The following is a 17,998-nucleotide window of genomic DNA, read 5'->3' as shown; positions in this document are numbered from 1 at the left end:
TGGGATTGTTTTCTTAATTTCTCTTTCTGAAAGTTTATCATTGGTGTATAAAAATGCCACTGACTTCTGAATATTTATTTTGTAACCTGCTACTTTACTGAATTCATTGATCAGTTCTAATAGTTTTTTGGTGGAATCTTTAGGGTTCTCTCTATATGGTATCATGGCATTGGCAAATAATGAGAATTTTACTTCTTCCTTTCCTATTCAGATGCCTTTTATTTCTCTTTCTTGTCTTATTGCTGTGGCTAAGACTTCCAATACAATGTTGAAGAGGAGTGGTGAAAATGGGCATACTTGTCTTGTTCCTGATCTTAAGGAAAATGCTTTTAGCTTTTCCCCATTGAGTATGATGTTAACTATAGATTTATCATGTATGGCCTTTATTATGTTGAGGTATGTTCCCTCTATTTCTACTTTACTGAGAGATTTTATCATAAATGGATGCCAAATATTGTCGAACGCTTTTTCTGCATCTATCAATATGATCATATGGTTTTTATCTTTCGATTTGTTAATATGGTGTATCACATTAATTGATTTGCAGATATTGAACCAACCTTGTATCCCAGGAATAAATCCAACTTGATCATGGTGTATGATATTTTTAATGTATTGCTGAGTTTGGTTTGCTAATATTTTGTTGAGGATTTTTGCATCAATGTTCCTAAGAGATATTGGCCTATAGTTTTCTATTTTTGTAATGTCTTTGGTTTTGGAATCAAGGTAATGGTGGCCTCATAAAAGGAGTTAGGGAGCGTTCCCTCTTCTTGAATTTTTTAGAATAGTTTGAGAAGAATAGGTTATCATTCTTCTTTGAATGTTTGGCAAAATTTGCCTACGAAGCAATCTGGTCCAGGACTTTGTTGCGGGGTGGGGAGGGGCACGGCAGTTTTTGATTACTGATTCTATTTCATTGGTGGTAATCAGTTGGTTCAGACTTTCTGTTTCTTCTTTACTCAGTCTTGGGAGATTGTATGTTTCTAGGAATGTGTCCATTTCTTCCAGATTGTCCAATTTGTTGACGCATAATTGCTCCTAGTATTTTCTTATGATCCATTGTATTTCTGTGGAGTCCACGGTTATTTCTCCTCTTTCATTTCTGATTTATTTGAGTCTCTTTTCTCCTTGATGAGTCTGGCTAAGGGTCTATCAATTTTGTTTATCCTTTCAAAGAACCAGGTCTTAATTTCATTAATCTTTTGTATTTTTCTAGACTTTATTTCATTTAGTTCTGCTCTGATCTTTATTATTTCCTTCCTTCTCTTCACTTTGGGCTTTGTTTGCTGTTCTTTTTCTAGTTCTTTTAAGCGTAAGGTTAGATTGTTTATTTGAGCTTTTTCTTGTTTCTTGAGGTAGGCCTGTATTGTTACAAATTTTCTCTTAGGACTGCTTTTGCTGAGTCCCAAAATTTTGAGTCATTGTTTTCATTTTCATTTGTCTCTAGGTATCTTTTGATTTCTTCCTTGATCTCATTAACAATCCATTCATTGTTTAGTAGCATGTTATTTAGCCTCTGTGTATTTTCTAGTTTTTGTAGTTGATTTCTAGTTTCATACCATTGTAATCAGAGAAGACGGATGATATGATTTCAGACTTGTTTCATGTCCTAATATGTGGTCTGTCCTAGAAAATATTCCATGTACACTTGAGAAGAATGTATATTTTGCTACTTTGGGGTAAAATGCTCTGAAAATATCTATTAAGTCCATCTGTTCTAGTGTGTCTTTTAGGCCCATGATTTCCTTGTTGATTCTTTGCCTGGAAGATCTGGCCATTGGTGTCAATGGGGTGTTAAAGTCTCCTACTATGAGTGTATTACTATTGATCTCTCCTTTTATGTTAGTCAATAAATGCTTTATGTATGTAAGTGCACCTATCTTGGGTGCATATATGTTTACTAGGGTTGCGTCCTCTTGATTTATCGATCCCTTTATTATTATGTAATTCCCTTTTTTGTCTCTTATTATAGCCTTTGTTTTAAAGTCTTTTTTTTCCTGATGTAGGTATCGCTACCATGGCTTTTTAATGTAATGTTAACTTTTTAAAGTGTCTAGGCCATTTGTTTTATAGGATGGTCTATATTCTGGATTTTTCTGATAGTTTCTTTGTGATATTATTTGACTGGTTTGTCTATCTCTGTATTTTCTGTAAACTGAAAGTAGGTCCGGAGCAGTGGTTCTTTTTCAGACCAGCAGTATCAGCATCATCTGGGCACTTGTGGGCGAAAATGCAAATTCTTGGGTCTCATTCTAGCCCTACTGAATTTAATTGTGGATAAAACTTGGGGGGTATTGTCTGCTGTGTTTCAGCAAGACCTTCAGGTAATGCTAGTGTACCTAAAGTTTGAGAGCTATTGGTCTAGATGCTTATTTAGGTTCAGGTTAAATACTTTTGGCAAGAATGGTTCATAGTTAGTGGTATGAACTTTCAATGACATCCTATCAGGGGGCACATAATGTCAGGAGAAACCCCAACTAACGATGGTCAGTTGGACAACTTGGCCAAGCTGGTCACCACTGTCCTTGCTTTGTAAATTAGTAAGAAATGTATGATGGATGTAATTTTTAAATACAAGAAAATACTTTAAAACACCTTAAACACATGTATGTTGGAAAAAACATTTCACTTTGCAGAACTACGTATCATAGTGACACTCCTTAGAGATCCCTTCCATTCCTGGCGTGGTGTATTTTCCCACAGGTTTTCTCTTTTATAGATAGTAACCTACATAATTATCACTTCTAAACAAAAATGCAACCATGCTGTGGTGTTTTGTTTTGTTTTCACAGCTTACTTTTAAATTTAGTAATATGTCTTAGACATGTTGAGATATGGCATACTTTTTAATGGTGGTGTGCTACTGTGTGTGGAGGTATACACACAATTATGCTTCCTGCTTTAACTTTATATCATGAGTGTTTTCTCATGTCCTTGACTTCATATTCTAGCGTATTAATAAAACAGTTTATTTAACCATTGCTTTTTGTTAGACTTTGAAGTTGCTTATAATTTTTTACTCATATAATGCTATGATGAGTATTTTTGTGCATTAACTTTTTTTTTTCCCCCCCATAATGAACACCTTTATTACAGGAGCTAAGACAGGAGGAGGGTTTATTTGCCTTTCTGGGACTTGATTTTCCTCAGAACTCCAGCTCCTTGTCCTCTAGGACATAGCCATCTGCTCAGCCACAGTGGCCTGGTCTTGAAGCGATGCTTGCAAGAAGCTCGTCCTGCTGGAACTGCTCCTCTAGAAGACTGCTGATTTTGGCATTCTTTTTCCTTTCGTTGTATTTCTTCTGAATTTTCTTTGATTGTTTTTTGTTTAAAATCTCTTCCTCCTCAGGAGTCAGCTCTGCCCCCTTCTTGTGGCCCAGGGGCCATGCAGAGCAGAACTGGTACCACTGTGGGTAGCGTGTGCTGTCAGTGAGCGCAATGCAATCCTTTCCTAGGGACTAGGTGTGGGCCTGTTCGTTGTTGGATGCACTTTAGACAACATCCATAATCCTTGTTTTGCGCATACAGCACTCAGAGTCCCAGGAGAAGTTCCCCACGTCCAGCCTCAAGGTGCGGTACTTCTTGCTGCCTCCCTGGACACGGACTGTGTGTGTGCAGTGGACGCCAATCTTAGTGTTGGCAGTGGGGCGTCCAGCTCATATTTTCACCTCTTATGGTAGGCCTTTCTCTTGTCCTCAGTCTTGCGGCGCTTGTGCCAGTTGTCCTGAGAGATGCCCATGGCTCGGCGCCGGCTGGAAAGAGCTATGCATAAACTTTTGATTGCTTCTCAGGTTATTGGATCAGAATTAGGATAATAAGCCCAAAGTTAAGAATATGTTTAAGGCTCTTGATAATTATCGGCAAACTACTTAATAGAAAGGTTGGACCAATTTATATCCTACTAGCAGTATCTGTTTCAAATCTTTGTCATCATATAATGTTACTTATTTTTTAAGTTTTTGCCAAATTAAGGGCATTTAGTTGTGTAATTCTTATTTCCTTGTTTGTTGGTGACGGTGAACATTTTTAAGGTTTATTTGCTATTTGCATATAGTGGAAAGCCCATTTAAGGGATCTTTTCTTGGAGCCATAATATATCGAGTAAGACTGTTTTGTGAGTAAAACCCCATGTCACATAGCCTAAGCCCAAAGAGGAATGTATTAGGTGAATGCTGAGACGTCTCAAAGACTTCTCTGGTTCAAGGAAGGTGACAGACTGGGGTCTAGAATCTTAATGCTAATTCCAAATTGCAGAGAAATGACTCAGGCCCAGCACAAGTTGGGTGCTCCCGTCTGAACCAGTCCACTGTACCACAAAAACAAAGCTGTGTATCAACATGGTTGCTCTTGGCAGGGCCCTCCGCAGAGGGGATAATGAGGGGAGAGCAGGCCAATCTTAGAAAACAGATCAGTTCACAGCAAAAAACATGAGGGCTGCAGAGACAAAACAGAACGTGCTCACTGCATCTCCAGAACTGATGCTTCTCTTTTTATTTTTCAAAATCTGAGTGTGGAATGTCTTGAATGTCTCTGACAGGAGAGGAGCTCACACAGTGAGCCCTGGTGGGCTGGCTCTCACTGACAATAGTTCCTCTCTCTTCTTCGGACCTTGTCAAAGCAGTGAAAGTTCAGCCCTACTGGGTGTTAGGGCTAGAGGAAATGTCAGAATGAGGTGAGGACTCAGGCAGGCACGTGATTGAAAGGTGACAGTCATTCGTTCTCTGAAGTAGTCCCTTTGAACTGCTCCCACAGCCTTCTTACTTACTTTGACTACTTTTACCAAGAGATTTGTTTGCTGGGAAAGCTGGATAAAAGCCCTGAGTATTCAGCTACTTTCACTACTTTTTGGGCAGCCACTAACATTTAAAGAGGAAGAAAATATGTCCATACTTTTAGAAATAGTTTCTCCTTTCAATCAAGGTCTTGGAAATACTGTTCTGAGACCTATAAAATTTTTCTTTTACCTATAAGGTCTGCAATGGCTCAAGTTTCGTATTTGCTGTATATTCATAGTCTCTTAAACCCCTTGGGGACTTTAACAAATGAGAAAAAGAAACACTGACCTACATAGAAACCTGCTCAGGAATTCTGAAAAACGAAAGTTCCATGAATACTGTATGAAAATAGAATGAGGAGTGGAGGTTTGCTTACATTCTCTCTGGTCCCTGTTTGGTACCCAAGATCCCCTCTGGAGCCAAGAGACCTGGGCCCCTCCTTAGATCATCTCAGTCATGCACTCTTTGCCCATTGAATTCTAGATACGTGTTCTGGACAAGCTGATGGTTGAGAGACTCTCAGCAGAGAGAACGGAGTGTCTGAACCGCCTGCAACAGCACTCAGACATGGAGAAGCATGAGGGAGAGAAACGACAGGTGAAAACCAGCATCTGTCAGCCCTTAACTGGTGATTTACCACACATCTCCAGAGTTAAAAGATTCGGACATGTCATTGAAAACTCAGAAGCCGCGGTCCCCTGCAAGTGTTTGCATTACATATCATGCCATTTGTGTAACTCTGAAATGAAGTTAATAGGAAAGAAGCTGTAGTTCAGTTCATGTTTGCTGCTGAATATGCAGGCCATAGGTGGAGACCAAACAGTTTATAGAACATGCTGGGGAAAATGTGATGTCTAACTTGAATCAATTCTATATATTGTGCATTTGTTTGGCCGTGACTCTGTTGCACAAGATTTAGTTCCTGCCCTCAGAAAATCTATGGTCTACCCAAGACAACAGACATAAAATGAGCACTTGCGAGTGTGCGTTCATGCTCCTGAACAACCAGAAATTCTTGGTTGGGAAGACTTGGGAAGCTCTGGGTGTTCGAGCTGAACGTGGCTCTAAGTCACTTAATGAAGATTATAGATAGTATCAGCCCGGGTGTTAGGAATCCCGCTCTATGGAGGGCAAGCAGCAAAGGGCGTGTGGCCTGTGGGAGGGTGGGTTATCCACAACCTTTGGGCTTGTCAGGATGGTATTCTCAACGAACATAATTAAAATGTCCATTCTGGATGCTTTAATTCATAAGCCATGTATCAGACTCACTCGATTATTTTGTGTGTCTTTTAGATGTCCTTGGTGGAGGAATTAAAAACGTGGTGCATGTTAAAGATCCAGAATCTGGAACTGAAGCTTTCTGGAGATTCCAGGGCCTCTAGGGCTAAGTCCACACCATCTACTTGCGAGTCCTCTACAGGTACCCCACGGGTAGAGAGTGAGAGTCCCATTCCATCCAAAGGTGGTGAAACCCCAAAGTTGTGTTCTCTCCTGCATCCAATGGCAGCCCATACGACAAGGCTGTGGAAAACAACTGATTGCAGAGTAAACTAGGGCAAGGGTCGTGTTTTCCTTACTGCTGGATACTGAGTTCTTAGGCAGCAATAAAGCACTCCTGTTTAAATGTTCAGAAATATTTGAATGAAGGAATAAAAGAATTGTTGGTGTGATAGCAGTGCTTCAGGTACCGTATTGATGGTGTCAGAGTGGACCCCAAAGATGAGGGGTGGTGAATGGACATCTGCCTACTCAACAGGACCCTTGCACCTCGTTCCCCTTTCTCCTCCATGATTGACCTTTTACTTTTTCCAACTCTGTAAAACCTCATTAAGCAGCAGCATAGATTGAAGCTGCCTCAGGTGCTAGATAAGAGATGCTCTGAGCAAAATATCTTTACATTGGCCGCAGTGATTACCCTCGATGATGATAATTTTGAGGACATTCAGGGTGTTACTAATTACGCCTCCGTGGGGGATTTTGGTTGTCAAGCATTTTATGTTACCACAGATTATCTCGAATTGTGGTTTTAACTTCTTTGTGGCCATAACAATGTGGAAGATTCTTGGCAAATTTTTCATGCTAAGACTAGTTATGGAGCTTGGCCTGGAGCTCTGGGAATGGGGAATAGGACCAGCTTCAGTCAGGGAACTAGTAAAACTGGGGCTGTGGTGTAGAATGAGGATATTCATTCTCATCAACCGTCCATTTGTTTTGAGACACTTGGTGAGCTGTGTCATCCTTAGCAATCAGGAAATGGTATCCAGAGCTTTCTAGGGTAGATTGAGATAGGCTAAAGGAGAGGCCAGCAACTTTGTTGACTTATGTGCCATCAGTGTGACTAACACAGTATCTACGAAAGCCCTGACAAGCCAAAATGATAATTGGGGGAGAAATGGAAGGAAGGACAGGGGAAAAGTTGCACATTGTGCTTGGTGATTGACAAGGCTGGTGGTTTACAGGATTCTCAGGATTCTCAAATGCTGACCCACAGCCATGTGACTGTGGATTTGCTCTGACTTGTGTTTTCCTTCCCAAACCAGGTGTGGATCCATCAGTGGTGACTGCAGGTCCAGTAGCAGCTTCTGACAGTTCCCCTCAGGTGGTTAGGCCCAAGGAAAAGGCCCTCAACTCCACTGTTACCCACAGACTCCAGCAGGAGCTGTCTTCTTCAGACTGTACGGGCTCCCGGCTGAGGAATGTCAAGGTCCAGACAGCCCTGCTACCCTTGAAAGAGGCAGCCAGATGTGATCAGCAGGCTGGGCCCTGTGTAGACAGAGGCACCCAAACTAAGAAGTCTGGGAAGAGTGGGCAGACAAGGCATCGAGCCCAGCAACCAGCACCCAGCACCTCCTGTGGGCAGCCACCACCAGCAACAGGCAGTGAGCAGAGTGCCTCTCACATTCGAGACACCTCCCAAGCTCTGGAGATTACCCAGTATTTTTTTGAGGCTGTCGCTACCCAGATGGAAAAGTGGTATGAAAGGAAGATTGAAGAAGCACGAAGCCAAGCCAGTCAGAAAGCCCAGCAAGACAAGGCCACGCTGAAGGAACATATTAAAAGTTTAGAAGAGGAGCTTGCTAAACTGAGGACTAAGGTGCAGAAGGAGAATTAAGGCCTGGGAAGTGGCACAGGAAAAGATGCTTGAGGATTTCTAGTTTTCCAGCTGCAGGATAACTACGCCCAAGGTGTCATTTACTGTGCATGTAGCAGACTTGCCTTTAAAAAAAAAAAATAATCACTGATTTCTAAAATGTTCCAGCCACATGTTTTCTATGCCCTGAAGTTATGAAGACTTTAACAATTAAACTGAATCCAGGGGAAGCTTGCTTAGTATTGGGTTTCATTACAAACTTAAAACCTCAGTCCAAGTTCATCTGAAGTTCAAAAGCTCAGATTAAGCAAGCCACTAAGAAACTGAATGACGTGTAAGCCTAAACTCTAAAATTCAGGATGTACTAAATAATATAAATCAAAAGCAAGAAAAAAAGTTAATCCCTTATGAACTCAAATCAAGTAGTCCTTCACATAAACACACCTGCTGTGCCTAGACAAGAGTATCTTTCTGTAAGAGCTGAAACTGAGATGTGCTATACTCTCTCAAATGTATAATTCTCAAAGTGCTGACATTTCAACCAGGCGAAAATTTACCAAATAGATTTTGAGATTTTCATGATGTCACAAGATCCAATATATCTGAAAAGAAAATGTTTTGAAAAGCCAGAGTGTATTGAAATAATGGGTAATTGACTAGTAGCACTGGGAATGTTTGTCAGTAATGAACTCAAGTGAGAAAGGTTCACATGATTTGGTCATAGTTTCTGTGTTTTCGGCGAAAATACAGAAATACTACAGTAGATTAATACTAGTGATTTTAAAGCACATTAATGGAAAAAAGCATTTACGTAACAATTACCAAATATCTTAAGTATCTTTCTGAATTCGAGATTATTGGTCTGCATTTTATAAAGAAATGAGGCTATTTCTGGAAAGTATTTCGTTTTTAATTGAGTTCTGTCATTGAGGAACCTCAAAAGCTTTCCACTGCTTTGCAGTGACTATGTCAAGGTAAATCAATGCCTTGATTTAGACCCCACCATTGTGCAACTTCACGGCTCCCTAAGGATTTTACTCTCTGCTCTATGGAATACACCAAGTTGTAAAAGCAGCTTGGGTGTGTTGCAACTTTGAACTTAATTATCTTCCAAACTTCTTGTCCCTTGGAATGTGGGATTATATTCACCTCCTCAAAATTCCATGTATGTATAAAAATGTCAGTTCTATTTCTAGAAACACAGGAACTAAGGAAAGATTGTTATTTTGACTAAAATGTTGCTCATTGAGCCAAAGAGAAAAGAATGACTTTTTGACATGGAAACACCCAGAAAAATAAAGTATGCTGTTAGTCCCTGATTTTTTGCCTACCATGCTCACAGTTGTTTTTGTTTTCTTAATAGTGAAAATCTATGGGTATAGACATTCCTAATAAAGGTAGGTGTATGTCAGCGTTACAGAGTCTAGATAGGGAATTAATTTGGTGTTCTTTCAAGGTTTTTTCATGTTTGTAAGCTTGTATTGTTTTCAACTGCTATGTAGGTAGATGGTTCTTTCCCAGAGACTTTTTGGGTTGCTAAATGTAGAGGCACTTTTCTCTTTCCATTTCCATGTGCGTTTCTAATGCAGAATCACAGAATTGTAGAGCTAGATGGGACCTTGAGACCAGAGTACTTTGGTGGGAATTATTTTGATTATAGAACTCCAGAAGTATTTTGATAATGTGCCACCAGAAGCAGGCAGCTTGTTGTGAACTGGATATTTTTATCAAAGTCACAGGGAAGAGATTAGAGAGAATGAGGTCAAATGTACCTAGTCTGCAGATTACATGGACCTTGTCTCTCCCTCTCTCTTTCAGATGGGAAAACCTATAATAGAGACAAGATAATAAAACAGGGTCAGGTCAGCCTCCTAACCCAAAGAGATGGCTGCATCTCAAGACCAATGTAAATAGCTTTTTAAACAAGTGTTTGGTCTGTTTTTGTTTCTGTCAGAAACTCAACTATAGGTCTGATGTGTATTTTTCCTTTTTCCCTTGTGATAACTGCTAAAATGAGCAAATGCCATGGAAGTACTTTTCCAGAGAAGCGGAACTATTAACAATTTATATTCTGTCATGTAGGTTGTGTTTTAGACTGAGGCCAGAACTTTCAATAGCTGTGGGGAAAATGATGTAAAATACATGAAAGCTGTACAATATTGCAATGTGTTTTTTTTTTAATTGTTATTGCATTGAGTATAGTCGATATCTGCAATAGACTGAATATTAGTTCCAGTCTTGACTTTGGGAGCCCCAAATAAAGGAAGTGATGTTTTCATGTTTATACCTTCTTTTTTTCAGTAAGTGTTGAGAGGTATGTTATCTTCTATTTAATATTTTTATCACTTTGAATTTGTGTATCTCTTCCAAGCATTAGACATGGTTCTCAAACTATTATTATATTCCTTATTTAAAACATGAAAGTGTGAATATTTTGTTTAGCTTACATTTCCATTTTTGTAGCTGACCAAATTTTATGGTTCCTAAAAGAGTGCCTTCCCCCAGTCACACTTCACCATGTTTCCATAAAAGTATAATTTAAATACATGTGCTTTAAAGTAGAGATCAGGTGAACTACCTGGGGGGGTGGGGGGTGGGGAAAGCCTGCTGTAAACATGGAAAGATTTCTCAGTGCAAGCTTAAACAAATGTTGAAACTGTTGACCCTTTGGAAAATACTGAACAAAAGAGAAAGATAAAACATTACTTGTAATTGTATGCAGGCAAAGATAACGTTTATTGACTAACAAATTGTTCCTAAAAGCAAAATATATTTTTTCTTGTGACATAAAAGCCAATCAGCTTGACAAACCAGTTTCAAAAAACCGAAGACCTTTTAGAATACCTTTTATGAATAAGAAAAAACATTAAAATTTTTATAATTTTATTTAAGGAGGAATATTCTTTTCCTGCAATAAGTCAAATATTGTGACTAAGTGTAAATTAAATCCATGAGACAAAAGCAAGACACAGTAAAGCACTTTTAATACAAAACAGAATGGGTAAAAAGTGATTTACTCTTCTTAGTAAACATAATTAATTTAACTTATGCTAATTTCTCAAATGCCTGACTCAAGTGAAGAAATAGCTTATAGTAATTTCTAGTTTGGCAAAGAGTGACAATTTGCTTTTAATCTAGTGTGGGCCTTATTCTACATAATCCCAATTTTTTCTCCCAAGGTAGATGTGAACTGCTTCCTTGGTTTTCTTTTACTAGCAGTTTCCTTCGTAAAAGATAAATTTAGGTAAGTGTGGGTCTCTGCCTCTCAGCCTTTCCTGAGTATCTGCTGGTAAAACTACAATCCTTACACCAGGAAGTATGTTCTGCTTTCCTCAAATATCAAAGTCACCTGTCTCTGCAGACATATTCACAGCAACGCCTGTGCTGTGAATTTAAAATTTCCAACACAATGGTACACTTAAAAGGGGGAAATGACACAGGGACAGTCATATGTTAAATAATAAATACCCTTAGCCACTTCTCATTTGCTGTATAGCTTTTATATTTAAAATTTTAATATAAAAATTTTGACTTATTGTTCAAATACATAAGCTGAACATTCAAGTTTAAACTTTAGGAAGAAAACTTTCACATTCAAACAAGAGTACAGTTTACAGAGAATACCCAGGAAGGTAATTTGTCTAATCTAGAATATTGATAAAAATAATGAATAAAATGTTTCACCAGCAGTTCTGTTATGGCCAGTATCTTAAGGAACATGATTCCAAATGTGAGAAGAAACTGCTAAATCTTCTTAGGCTAAACAACAGAGTTTGCCTTTAATTCACTCAGGATAATCAAAGCACGTAAGTGAACAAATAAAATTAAGCTGTTCTGTAGAGACAAAGGTAAAAGGCTGTTATAATCTTCTGCAAGATAAGAAATTTTCAGTGTTTTACTCACTTTAAAAAAAAATGAACAAAAAACCCTCGGTTTTCTTAGTCTTTGGCATTTGTGTTTTGCAAATTCAAATCAGAAATGCTCTTACATCTTCCACTGCTACGAAGAACATCACCAAGTCACTGACTTTTATACCTCATAGAAGGATGATTTTTAACTTTGAGAGTTTAGATTTACTAGAGACAGCATGTGTTGGAGTTTGTATGTCAATCATGCTACACAAAGAATATTTCTAAAGTGTTCTATGTTTAGAAACTGCTTTTTTTCATCAGTTGACTTTGCAGTAGATTAACATACATCTTTATAAAAATCTGAAAATTGTCTCATGCAAACATTTTGAATTAGTAGATTACCCTTTAGAAGGGTATTCAGAATTATTTTGTCCTGTGGGCTCTGAGGCTATGTGACATGGAAGTGTACCCTGGCAATGTAGGTCATTGACCTGCCACACAGTCCAATATTAGACACCATTTTTCATACATCTTTCAGGTGCTGGTCAGATTTGTGGATTAACTTTTTCGATCTGTAGATAAACAAGACTTCGGTCTGCAGATCTGCCAATCCCAGCCTCTTACCACAAGCTTTCACTTTCAGCAAATTAACTGTGTTATACATCTGGTCTCTTTCAAAAGTGTTTCCAGTGTATTCTTCAAACTGCTTTTTCCTGTCACGGATGGAGAACCTACTGCACTAAGGAGCTTTCCTAATTTATTTTACTTCTACATAGATGTTGAGGTGATTGCATTAGTTTCATCCAGTAGTTGTCTTTTCTTTTGGTAAATGCTGCAAGGTGTTCATTAAGCTGCTCTTTCTCTTCTCTTCCCAACAAAGATCTAGATTCCCAGTGGTGGTCTTTTCAGAGAGCCCTCAGAATGTCAGATCATGGTACATCTGAAGAACATACCTCAATAACCCTGAGGGTAATACAGAAGGACTTTTCAAGAAAGTTCCAGGATATCTCCTGAGGTCAGTATTACCTCCAATCCTACATCTCATACTGTTTTTCAAAATAGCTTTAGTGAGTTATACAATGTTACATGTCAATTATATCTCAATTTAAAAATTTTAAAAAGAAACCCAGCTTTATTGAGGTATAATTCACATGATCCATGTAAAATGTACATTTCAGTGGATTTTAGTATATTCACAGAACTGTGCAACCAACACCAAAATCTAACTTTAGAATAGTTTCATTACCCCAAAAAGAAACTCCATATATATATTAACAGTTACTCTCCCTTCTACCCACAGCCCTAGGCAACCATTGATCTTTCTGCCTATTCTACACATTTTGTATAAATGGAATCAGACAGTATGTGATCTTTTGTGATGGGCGTCTTTCACTTAGTGTTTTCCAGGTTCAACCGTGTGTAGCCATGTATCACACTACACTCCTTTTTATTGCTGGATTGTATGGATATACCACATTTTATTTATCCATTTTATCAGTTGGTGGACATTTGGACTGTTTCTACTTTTTGGCTATTATGAAATCATGGAACTGTGAAGATTTGTGTACAAGTTTTTTGTAGACCTACATTTTCAGTTCTTGTGGTTATAACCATAGGAGTAGAACTGCTCAATCGGGTAACTATATTTAACCTTTTGAGCAACCGTCTGTTTTCCAAAGTGGATATACTATTTTATGTGTCTACCAGCAAGGTACGAGAGTTCCAATTTCTCCACATCTTCACCAATGTTTGTTATCTCCCTTTTTAAATACAGCTATTCCAGTGGATGTGTTGGTATCTCACTGAGGTTTTGATTTGCATTATCCTGGTGGATAATAGTGTTGAGTATCTTTGTACATGCTAAACTGTCATACTGGTTTTTGTTCCTTAGAAAAACTGCTGACAAATCCAGAATCATTTTCAAAATACAGAGTTATGTTTTTGGGTGCTAAGGCAATTGTTCTGATGCGCTTTTCTTTGCTCTTGGTGACATGCCATGCTCTATGTTCTGGTATTTTGCCTGAGTACTGCACATACAGTTTGGCTTGGCTTTAGGCTGCCCATTGTTAAGCCTAAGTTCAATAAAAAACACAGAGACTTAAAATCTTTCGGAATAATGTTACAGTTAAGATTTTGCTAGAGCAAGTATTTTTTCTAACTCCTTGAGCTGCATATTGCCTTGTGTAATCATCATCCGGATTGTATCCTGTAGAAGAAAGTGAAACCTGGTCACTGTTTTACCTGGTTATACAAGGTATGGCCCTACCATTTTATTATAGTCAAGAACCAATACTGAGATTTGGAACTGCCGCATATCAGGAAAGCCAAAAGCTAACAGTTAGAGGCGCACAGTGTCTGGCATGCTTTCATACGCCCGAGTCATACGTCTCAAACCATCATGCTATAATATTTATAATCTTTTCATATGTGTGTGGTCTGACAAAAATCAGGTGATGCTAGTGTAGAGTATAGATATTTAAAGTATTATTTAAGAAAGTGAAAATTCAGTAACATTAAGAGCAATGATCAAGATATACCATCTCAGTGAAATTTGTATTCCAGATGTCCACTAAATATTTTTTAAAATCACTAATCAATTCAAAAGGGTCAGGGCCTGTCCTCACCATAATCTTGTTCTCACCTCATCTGTAGCACTTTTGTTTCTTTTGAATTCTTCCCTTGCCCAGTCCTTCAGGTATTTGCGATCAGAATCATTTGGAACTTGCCGAATTGCTTGCAAAATCCTTCTGTATAGAAGAAGAACTTGCTGTCTTCTCAAGAACTGTACAGGGGAAGAAAAATGGCAGTTACAACTGCACAATCCGCATCCCGGAGAGCTCTACTTTAGCAAACTAAACTGTAACCAGATGACTTCTGTTTGGTCCTCAGTTTTGAAAAGAGCAAGGAAAAAATATATATATATACACATATATATATACACATATATCTACACATATATATACACATATATATGTGTATATATATATTTTTAAGACAAGTTTATTTGGGCTGTTTGCTTACTCCTTTGTTAAACGTAAGAACCCTTAAAGAACTTACTGGGCAGAAAAAGGGTTACTAGGCTCCTGGAAACTGTAACCGCGGTAACAGCATTTTTTCTAACTTAACGCAGTTGTTAACCCCTTAGTAACCTCATTTGCTCTTTACCATAGCTCAGAACAACAGGAAGAGCAGTTTTTACCGCTGCCACTGGGTAGCTAAGGCATTGGGGCTCCATGAGATCTAGAGCCTGGCCTGCCTTTTGCATCCAGGACTGGAAGACAGGTTTCTGCCTTCTCCGCCCTTCCCCGCACCCCGAGCTTCCAGTCAACCCCGGTGGGAAGCCCCACCCTCTCCGGCCCAGGCCAATCACCGAGGGAGCGCGGGCAGGGTCAGTGCAGTCGCTGACCCTGTCGCTCCCCTGACGTACTCCGTATACTGGGTGTAGGGAGAGACGCAGAATTGAGCTCAGAGCCGGGAAAGCTGTCCTAGAAGGCCCGTGAGAACAGCTGGTACCTGCTTTAGCGTTAGCGTCGCTGGGGGTAAGCGGGAAGTAGCCATGTCCTCCAGACAGCGTGGCCCACTAGAGCCACACAGTGCGCAGGAGCGGAAGTGGGGAAATGGCCAGGGGGCGGGGCGAGCTCGGTTTCCTGGGAGATCGCCTGCGGATTGTGTGCCAGCCTGCGGTGCTGGGCAGTCAGTCGTGATTGAAGCCCATGAGTTTGGTTTGTAACCAGTTTTGAGCTCTGTAGCCTTGGGCAGTTTCACTTCTCTGAATTTACGTTTTCTCACCTTTAAAATGAGATAAGTTCCTGTGTCAGAGACTCTTATGATAATGAAATAGAAATGGCAAGGCATATAGCAGTTCCTAGCACGTGGTTGTGAGTTTCATTAAGTGGATGTTGTTTTTTGGAGGTGATGACGGGGGTCGGGGGGGTGGTGGTGGATATTTTAGTGTGTTCCTTTTGAGCTTCTTAAATGTGCATAGTTAGAAATACTAGAAGTTTAAATGTTAATTTCTTTTAAAATTTGCATCCTGCTCCTTTGCCCTTTTTTTTTTTTTTTAAATCATTTTCATCCTCTTTTCTATTGCAGTCATTTCCCCTGCGGCGCCATGGTAGTCTTCATGATCCTCATTAATTACCAGGTTTTAAGGGCTGCCCCCATTGCTCCTTTAAAATTTTTGTATCACTAATAACAAGAAACCAAACATCCCTATGCTCTAAGATCTTATTTTCTCATAATTATTTTGTCCTCCCCACAACACACACTACAAGCCCTTAGGTTATGTGAGGTTAGTGAATCTTTGCTATATAACGTTTCCAAATAGGATTGTTCCGAATTAAAATACAGCCAAAAATGTTCAATTACCCATTGCCTTGCTTTTTGGAATCTTTGGTGCTCCCTTTTCTTAGTCGTTCTGGCTGCTTCTCCTGGCCTGTTTCCTCATCTGGAAGTGAGATGACAGCATCAACCTCAGAGTTGTAGTGTATATAATGCACTGAGAACAGGACCTGGCACATATAAGTACTCTAATGAGCCTTTTTGAATATTAACCAGGCTCTATGGCCATGCCACCCTGAATGTGCCCGATCTCATTTGAATATTACCAGGCTAACCTCATAAACACTTTTCAAAATTTGTCTAATTAGCAACAGCAATTAATTGCTGATTTTTTCTTTTAAATATTAGCAGTTAACTATCCCTTGCCACTTTTGTGTATTGTCATGACTTTGGTCCATTAATGCTGCTCAAGACTTTTGTCCTAATTTTATGTGGGCTGTTTGCCTATTTTTTTTAGTCCTTTATATAGCTTTTAGTTTTTATACAAAGTTTAGTTTTTCTTAAGGCTTTTCCGTTTCATCTCTCCTTAAAAATCTTGTAATTCTTTTAAGTTACTTTTTCATTGCTTCTGTTTAAAATATTTTCTCCATCTAGAAATTTAGATTTATGGCATGATGTGGATGTAAATTCTTTTCCAGCTGCTAAACTATAATTTCAGCATCATTTGAAAAATAATTTGTTCCTCTTTCTAGCTTTTGATGTCCATATGGTAAATTCTTTTAGGATTTGAATAATCTGTTCAGGTGTTTCTTTTGGATCTATCATACTGCTTTTAAATTTTATTATTTGGCAGGAATACGCCCCCTGTAGTTTTTCGTAAGAATCTTCCATTATTAATGTTCTGTATGAACTTTAGAAATGTTTTGTATCATTTCCCTCTAAATCATCTTAGGGCCTTTATTAAAATTTTGGTAGTGCTGAATCTATAAAGTAATAAATATGTGAGAACAGACATTTTAAAACTTTTTCTTACCATCCAGAAACATTCACTATGCTAGACAGTGGTAATACTGTCATGAGTCATATATGCTCTCTGTCCTTAGCCTCATGCTTTGGGTAGGAACACTTTTTTTTTTAACATATACGTCTAATGCAGTAATTACAGGTGACATCAAGGTTCATTCCACAGGAGCTCATTCTTCCTGAAGGGCTTATCTGAGCTAGGTGTTTGTCAGAAAGGCAAAGTAGGTAAGAGAATTCCAAAGAATGCATGGACACTGGCAGATTCTAGGACCTCTGTGGTTTGCAGTGACCAGGTCAAAATAGTGTATGGTGGGGATGCAAGGAGAGAAGGGACAGCATAGTCAAGTCACACTAAGAAGCAGTGAATAGTATTGTCTTAAAAACAGGGACCTGTGGAGGAACTTCTGAAAGATCCTGAATGTGGTGAGTAGGATGAAGCGAAACTAGCAAAGTGATTAGTCTGGAATAGTACTTAAGTACTCTAGGTTACAGATTTAAAAGAATTCTAGCCTCAGTGCAATCGGAGGAAAACAGAAGGGAAGACAAGGTAAATGTCCAGAAGTCAGGGCAGATAAGATTAGAGTTTGGATGAAGATGAAGATAGTAAGGCAGATGTAAAGGTCAAGCACCAGGTGAGTGTGAGTGTGTGTGTGAGCGAGCAAGCTTATCCTTGGTACCTTGTGACTCAAGCTTTTACCCTGGGCTAAGGTCTGCCTGACCTCTACCCTGTCAGTTTCTGCTAGGTCTCCTGTGATGGCTCCCATGCTTCCTAACCCTTTTCCCTGTCATAGTACAAGCTGAGAATGGTACTCTTGGGTAGCTGCTTATTGGAATTCCTACTGTCTCAGACCATATGAACTGTTCTAGAGCCAAGGGAATCACTATCTTACCACACCAACCAGTTGGGAAGCTCTGGTTTGGTTGGTTCTGTCAATTACAGGTAGATATGATAGACTACTTCACCATCATCATGCTGG

The 17,998-nt window shown here is 39.1% G+C and overlaps 2 protein-coding genes, 1 long non-coding RNA gene and 1 pseudogene across 9 annotated transcripts in view; 2 read left to right on the top strand and 2 right to left on the bottom strand.

The window, feature by feature from the left end:
• ANKRD6 (ankyrin repeat domain 6) overlaps nt 1-9,185 on the top strand; it is a 72,807-nt gene extending 63,622 nt beyond the window's left edge. For 2 of the 4 annotated variants that reach the window (XM_006926306.2, XM_006926308.2), the window contains 3 exons: nt 5,259-5,372; nt 6,069-6,195; nt 7,316-9,185. In XM_006926306.2, coding sequence (XP_006926368.1) covers nt 5,259-5,372; nt 6,069-6,195; nt 7,316-7,887 — 813 coding nt within the window. In that variant the 3' untranslated portion in view covers nt 7,888-9,185. The remainder of the gene's footprint in view (nt 1-5,258; nt 5,373-6,068; nt 6,196-7,315) is intronic. The other 2 variants (XM_006926309.2, XM_006926307.2) reach the window with 1 other exon arrangement.
• Nucleotides 3,118-3,740, bottom strand: LOC102884221 (annotated as a pseudogene).
• A 1,393-nt stretch (nt 9,186-10,578) lies between the features above and the next one.
• On the bottom strand, nt 10,579-15,341 carry LYRM2 (LYR motif containing 2). Its single transcript, XM_006926305.3, has 3 exons — nt 15,231-15,341; nt 14,359-14,499; nt 10,579-13,923 (listed from the first exon to the last, which is right to left on the bottom strand). Exons 1-3 carry the CDS (start codon nt 15,273-15,275, stop codon nt 13,843-13,845), a joined length of 267 nt encoding a protein of 88 aa, XP_006926367.1. The 5' UTR covers nt 15,276-15,341; the 3' UTR covers nt 10,579-13,842.
• Nucleotides 15,098-17,998, top strand: part of LOC107196764 — a 6,360-nt gene continuing 3,459 nt past the window's right edge. The window contains exon 1 of one of the 4 annotated variants that reach the window (XR_003044431.1): nt 15,098-15,256. This is a non-coding gene — a long non-coding RNA (uncharacterized LOC107196764). Of the gene's footprint in view, nt 15,257-15,334; nt 15,440-17,998 lie in introns of those variants that run through there. The other 3 variants (XR_003044432.1, XR_003044429.1, XR_003044430.1) reach the window with 3 other exon arrangements.

The sequence above is a fragment of the Pteropus alecto genome, unplaced genomic scaffold (assembly GCF_000325575.1).
Source record: "Pteropus alecto unplaced genomic scaffold, ASM32557v1 scaffold7, whole genome shotgun sequence".
NCBI classification, from domain to species: domain Eukaryota; kingdom Metazoa; phylum Chordata; class Mammalia; order Chiroptera; family Pteropodidae; genus Pteropus; species Pteropus alecto.
This window is presented reverse-complemented; position numbering and strand designations above follow the sequence as displayed.

Bases quoted from the DNA above. Each gene is read 5' to 3' on its own strand.
- LYRM2 (XM_006926305.3), bottom strand. From the start codon at position 15,275: ATGGCTACTTCCCGCTTACCCCCAGCGACGCTAACGCTAAAGCAG. The intron at 14,500-15,230 runs GTACCAGCTGTT...TCCCCTGTACAG, and splicing joins CGACGCTAACGCTAAAGCAG to TTCTTGAGAAGACAGCAAGT. The intron at 13,924-14,358 runs GTGAGAACAAGA...TTTCTTCTACAG, and splicing joins ACAAAAGTGCTACAGATGAG to GATACAATCCGGATGATGAT.